General features: G+C 38.8%; 1 protein-coding gene across 1 annotated transcript in view; it reads right to left on the reverse strand.

Annotated features, from left to right (window-relative positions):
- Nucleotides 1-2,002: 2,002 nt before the first annotated feature.
- Nucleotides 2,003-5,652, reverse strand: part of sctr (secretin receptor) — a 27,733-nt gene continuing 24,083 nt past the window's right edge. The window contains exons 10-12 of the mRNA XM_005751583.1: nt 4,548-4,686; nt 4,243-4,284; nt 2,003-2,581 (exon numbers count right to left, since the gene is read on the reverse strand). Coding sequence (XP_005751640.1) covers nt 2,408-2,581; nt 4,243-4,284; nt 4,548-4,686 — 355 coding nt within the window. The 3' untranslated portion in view covers nt 2,003-2,407. The remainder of the gene's footprint in view (nt 2,582-4,242; nt 4,285-4,547; nt 4,687-5,652) is intronic.

Here is a 5,652-nt window from a genome sequence, read left to right on the forward strand (position 1 = left end):
CGAAAATGACGTCACTTCCGGTTTCGGGCAGGTAATGGCGGACATGCAAAAGTTCGCGCTGACGTCTATTCCAACGTAGAAAGTGTTACGAACAGCTGATCGGATCGGCAAAGCGTGTTTCTGGAATATTATGTTTTTGTTGCTGCAAGTGCTTTTTATGCAGTTTTTGCAAAGCTATATGTGGAAGGAAACTGTGACCGAGGACAAGCTGATGGCATAAGATGTAAGTACAACTCCTCCGGTTTCATATGCAAAAAAAATTTTGCGCTAGCTTACGTGGTTGCAGAGCTACCGGGATTTAAAAATAGTTACGCAAAACAGAGCGTGCCCGCTCCAACCGGCTCTAAAGGGTTAAGCACCGGCACCGTTTCAAAAGTACCAGTTTGGCACCGGTATCGGATAAAACCTAAACGATACCCATCCCTAGTCATAGATCTGCCCCAGTCTCCTTCCAGTAGGACACGGCTGGAACATTTTACTACCTACAGTCTACCTATGTAGACTTACTTTAATGATTAGCTCTCTGTTCACCACAACAGACTCGGACACATCCCTTTATCTGTCCTGCTCCAGTCTGCTCCAGTTAGATGGCCCTGCCCCTCCCTGAGTCTGGTTCTGCTGGACGTTTCTTCCTTTTTAAGGGGAGCTTTGTGTCATTGTAGGGTCTTTACCTGACCATATAAAGCGCCTTAATCAACTGTTGTTGTGCTTTGCGCTATATAAATAAAATGGAATTGAATCCCAGATTCTTAGATATTTGGAAATAACTTTCCAACCTGGCGAGTGCACACTATCTTTTTCCATCTCATGGCCTGTATTTGTATAGCGCTTTACTAGTCCCCAAGGACCCCAAAGCGCTTTACATATCCAGTCATCCACCCATTCACACACACATTCACACACTGGTGATGGCAGGCTACATTGTAGCCACAGCCAATAATAATTTATTTATTACATTAATTAAACATACAATTTCCCAGTTATTTCCAGACCGGACTTACAACACATCCTGCTGATATCCCAGCTGCACGTGAGACTTACCACACAAATGGTGTGAAAATTACACAACACTGCAAAGCGTTACACCCCGTTTAGCGACACTGCAATCGATTCACCTGTGGCACGCTCTGCAAATAATTCGGGTCTCAGCACAGCTGGGAAGCAGCGCTATGCATGACCTGTAATCTGGAATATAAAGGGAAGTGGCACAAACAAATAAACAAAAAAACAAAGAAGGAGGTTAGTCCGCCCTTACACAACTCACTCCCAATCAATAACCGTCTTTACAGCTGGACGGACAACACAAACAAAATTCCAAATCAATCAAAAGAACGAAAAAAAGGACATCAGAGACAGCGCAGCTGAAAAACACAAACAACACCATCGATTAAAATATCACCCAATAAAATATCAATTTTATGAAACCATTCAAAATCACAAAGCTAAAACACACTCAATATACCTACAATACTGATCAGTCTCCCTGCGCGCAGTCGATCTAGGGCTTGATCAATTCTTCCATTAAAACTCGTGGTCACACTAAAAAAGTCCAACGACACACATCAAAAATCAGCACCTACAATAACAAATGATCCAAACAAAATGGCAAAAGTCTCTTACCGACAGTAGACCCACTCGCACCCGAGTCAATTAATCGCCTCTGGGTTTTTTCCACAGAAGAGCGCTGACCTCACCCCACACACCCACTACCTTTTCACAGCTCTTCAGCCAATCACCTGGCAGAGAGCAACAAACTGCCAGGTGACACTTGTTACATTAGCATTTAATTTTTTTCAACATGTTTTACACATTCTCACATTTTATTTTGCAAGTTCTCATAAAACATTAACAAGATCCTGCATGTTGCAACATATTATATATAACTAGTGCTAAGAAAGATAAAATACTAGAATTCTACTTCCTAAAACCACAGAACTGACTTCATATTCAGCAGCATTATCATTCATAAGATAATTCAATTAAAATATTCAAACAACAAACAGGAGAGGTCCACTCAGCGTCCTGCTTTAGCAGAGGTCAGACTGAGCCAACAGAAACTGGCTGACACTGAAGAGAATTATTTAGATACTTATCAATATCCAAATAATGTTGTTTCATCATTTACACACTGTACAGTTATGAATGGGAAACTATATATATATATATGTATATATATGTGTGTGTGTGTGTATAGTACTACATTTGTTGTGTCATGATACAAACATCCCGTTCAGAGGCATTTACCTGGATATTTTAACATGTGAGTGTATGAGGATTGTATATATATTTCAGATACATTTGGAAAAGTGTACTTAGTTTTGTTGCTCTGCCTTCTTTGCACACATTTGTGTCTAAAATGGAGAAGACATCATCTTGTATTTCTCTCGCTGAGGAACCTCGTATCATGCTACACCAGACCAGACTCGGGTGTGGAGGCTGATTTAAATAGAAGAGTGATGTTGGTGGGGCCCCGCTCAGAGCCCCCGCTCTGGCTCATGCTGCCGCACTTCCTCCTGTGCTCCAACTGCACGCGGTGCTTCATCTTCCACCTCCGCCACCTCCTCTGGATCTCGTTCTGCACCTGGAGAACAATTATTGCTATTAATTATTGCTACACTGGGGAAAAGTTGGCTCGCAGTTATATTTTAAGATTAAACACAGTCACAATGGTGATAAAGAAGAAATATTTTCTGTGGATTTAAACTTTTAAATTGCACCAGTTCCTCACTTCTTGGCCATAAAATTAAAAGCCAAGTGTTACTTTCCCAGATATTACATATTAATTACTATATGGGTTTATTATTATTATTGTTTTTATTAGGGCTGTTCGATATAACCACATATATCGGATGATGATATGAAAACGTCTATGTTTCAAATTACGCTATTGTTTGTTTTGCAAAGTAAACTGTTTAAGGTAATATTTATTTTATCGTTTTGATGGTCACTGTGGAGTTTCAAGACGTTCTCTCTTTTTCTTATATTTAATATAGCCACACTACGGACGGACAAACGACTGTTTTTATGCATTGTCGTTAGCAACAACGACGGTAAAACCATCGCGTGGCTCTGTCGTCCGCTGTTTATTTCCACATAAACCTTTCACAATAAAGCTGAAGATCCTGTTTAGATTTTTCAAAATAAACGGAATCACATGACATAGAATGCAGAGTGTTTACAAAAGAGAAGCTAAAAAGAGCCGTCAGGTGCTAAAAACAAACAAACTTAGAAGCTTAGAACAGGCTTTTCCCCGCAGCACGCGTGGAATAAATACTCACAAAGAGAATTGAGGCCGTTACAACTTATGTAACACTCGAGTCCAGATACACACGCTGAGCTGAAAACACGTCACGCAAGTCGAGTTGCCCGAGATTCACAGAATTTACAGAAAATGTAAAACTTTTGTTATTATATATTATTGTCGGGACGATAAATGCCTTATATCGGGATATGAGATTTTGGTCATATCACACAGCCCTAGTTGTTATTATTATTATTATTATTATTATTATTATTATTATTATTTTCCATTTGATTTTTCAAGAACTAATCACGTCAGCAATGTCTTGTGTACTGATTGGTGTAAAAGTGCCAAAACTCCAGGAGGTTCAACAGTAAGTTGAATTGAAACTGTAAAAATTCCTGGGTGTACATGGGGAAAGATGTTGTATGAGCCTGAGAAAAATTAACACTGGGACCAGGACTATCAAAGAACCTTAACCTTGTGATTCTTTATTAAATGGCCAGTTTGGGCAATTTTAGTTTTTATTTCATATTTTTCTAAAAGCAGGCTTTTAGAAAAATGTTATGTTGCCTGCAGTCCACACATGCAGTGGTTCCAGGCAAAGTGTCACTTGTTACAAATAGTGAAGATCTCATATACAGTATTGTTATTGTACAGATCTGGGCCTGCCCTGCCTTTGTGTAAGCTCATTAAGAAAAACTTGGACGACTGTTTATTTGGTCTGTACCGAATAAATCAAAGTGATTTCTTCTAGGAATCTTTTGCAATTAAATATAAATGCAATGTTTGTTTCTGTGCCAGCTGTTTACCTAATGTGTTCAGTCATTTTTAAAGTTGGACTATTTCCAGGTTGTTTCTAGGCTGGATGGTACAACCACCGCACTGCTAATTAGACTTTGAAAAGTTTATTTTCTGTAATTTTGCATGTGAACAGTAAGCTTACATCTAGAAATGACAACATAATGTTTCATGGGTATAAAGGGAAAAATAAACCTTACCTCCCCGTTCAGGAAACAGTACAGAAGCGCTACGACAAATCCCTGAAACAACACGTACAGAAACATAACTGACAGGCTGCTGTTAGTGCATGTGGATATTTTTAGAAGCTTCCTGTTCTAGTCTCTCATACAATGAAGCTGCTGAATGCAGCAAATGATTCTTTAAAGAACACTTTCTTTACTGCAGAAACAAATGCACTGTTCAAATACACACCAATGTTCCTGCCGTGTACAAATAGACTTCTGTGTTAGGAGAAAATTAAAGGTGGTGATTAGACAACAGCTTACAGTTGGCTTTACTGTACCTGAGTAGAAGCAAAAGCCAGCTCAATAAAGTTCCAGATTTCATAGGTCCTGCCGTGGACTTTGTGTGGAAGGAAAGCAAAGAGAATGTAGTGTAAGCCAAAGAGCGACACCAGGAGGAAGGATGACTTGGCAAGTTTCCTGTTGTTTGAAGAATAACAGTGTATGAACCATTAGAATTAAAGTGAGAAAGTCTACAAACCTCTTTGAAAATATCAGACAAATAATAACACACAGACCACTGGGAAAAAATAAAAACCTGTGATCAAAAAGAGCAAACTTAAACACAAATGGACCTCAAATCAAAACTGAAGCAGATGTCGGCCCTTTTGCCCATTTTTAGAATATAAGCTAACATTTTTTAAAATTTTGATCAAAAGGTTGAGTGACACAGAAACTCCACAACACCGATTCATCCCGAATGTTAAGGATGAACGTACATGTGTTTTCTTCTCCAGGTTCTGTGAGTCAGGGCATTCGATTTTAAATAAAATAACACATCTAGCTGCAAACTGCAACACAGGGCGTAACTGCTCAGCTGCACAAATTCACCTCAGCAACTTGATCTGACTATGTTATGAAGCAGTCTCACCTCCACCTCCACCCCAACACCAACAACATGATCTGATCATCCGGGACATAATAATGTCCCAGATGCATCTAATGGATAAAGTTCATGTTCATATTGCTCAGATTCAACCATCTGACTTAAAATTAGGAACCTTAAGAACTCTTGGATTTAAATTTTCTCGATCAGCCCCACTTTAAAAAAAACAACAAAGCACAAATGTTATTACTGTGACAGGAGTATGAAGGAATCCAGTGGCTAACTCATGTCTTTCAAACACTTCTTCCATTGCTACAGTGGTTAAACCCGACATAGTCAAGTAGGACCTGAATGATTATCTTATACACATGCAGCTAGAGCTAAGTGGGGAATATGGGCAGAAATCTGTGCCATCAGAAACTGAATTTGAATAAGTTAAATTTGAATTTGAATTGCTCAGATTGAATCTGAATTGTAACTTGAATAAATGCTTTTGAAAACTGAATTTGAATTAGTCTAATTTGAAATTGAATTTATGGTTTGAAAATGATCATCACTAA

This window comes from Pundamilia nyererei, unplaced genomic scaffold (genome assembly GCF_000239375.1).
Source record: "Pundamilia nyererei isolate P.nyererei 1_Seehausen unplaced genomic scaffold, PunNye1.0 scaffold00316, whole genome shotgun sequence".
In the NCBI taxonomy this organism is placed as follows: Eukaryota; Metazoa; Chordata; class Actinopteri; order Cichliformes; family Cichlidae; genus Pundamilia; species Pundamilia nyererei.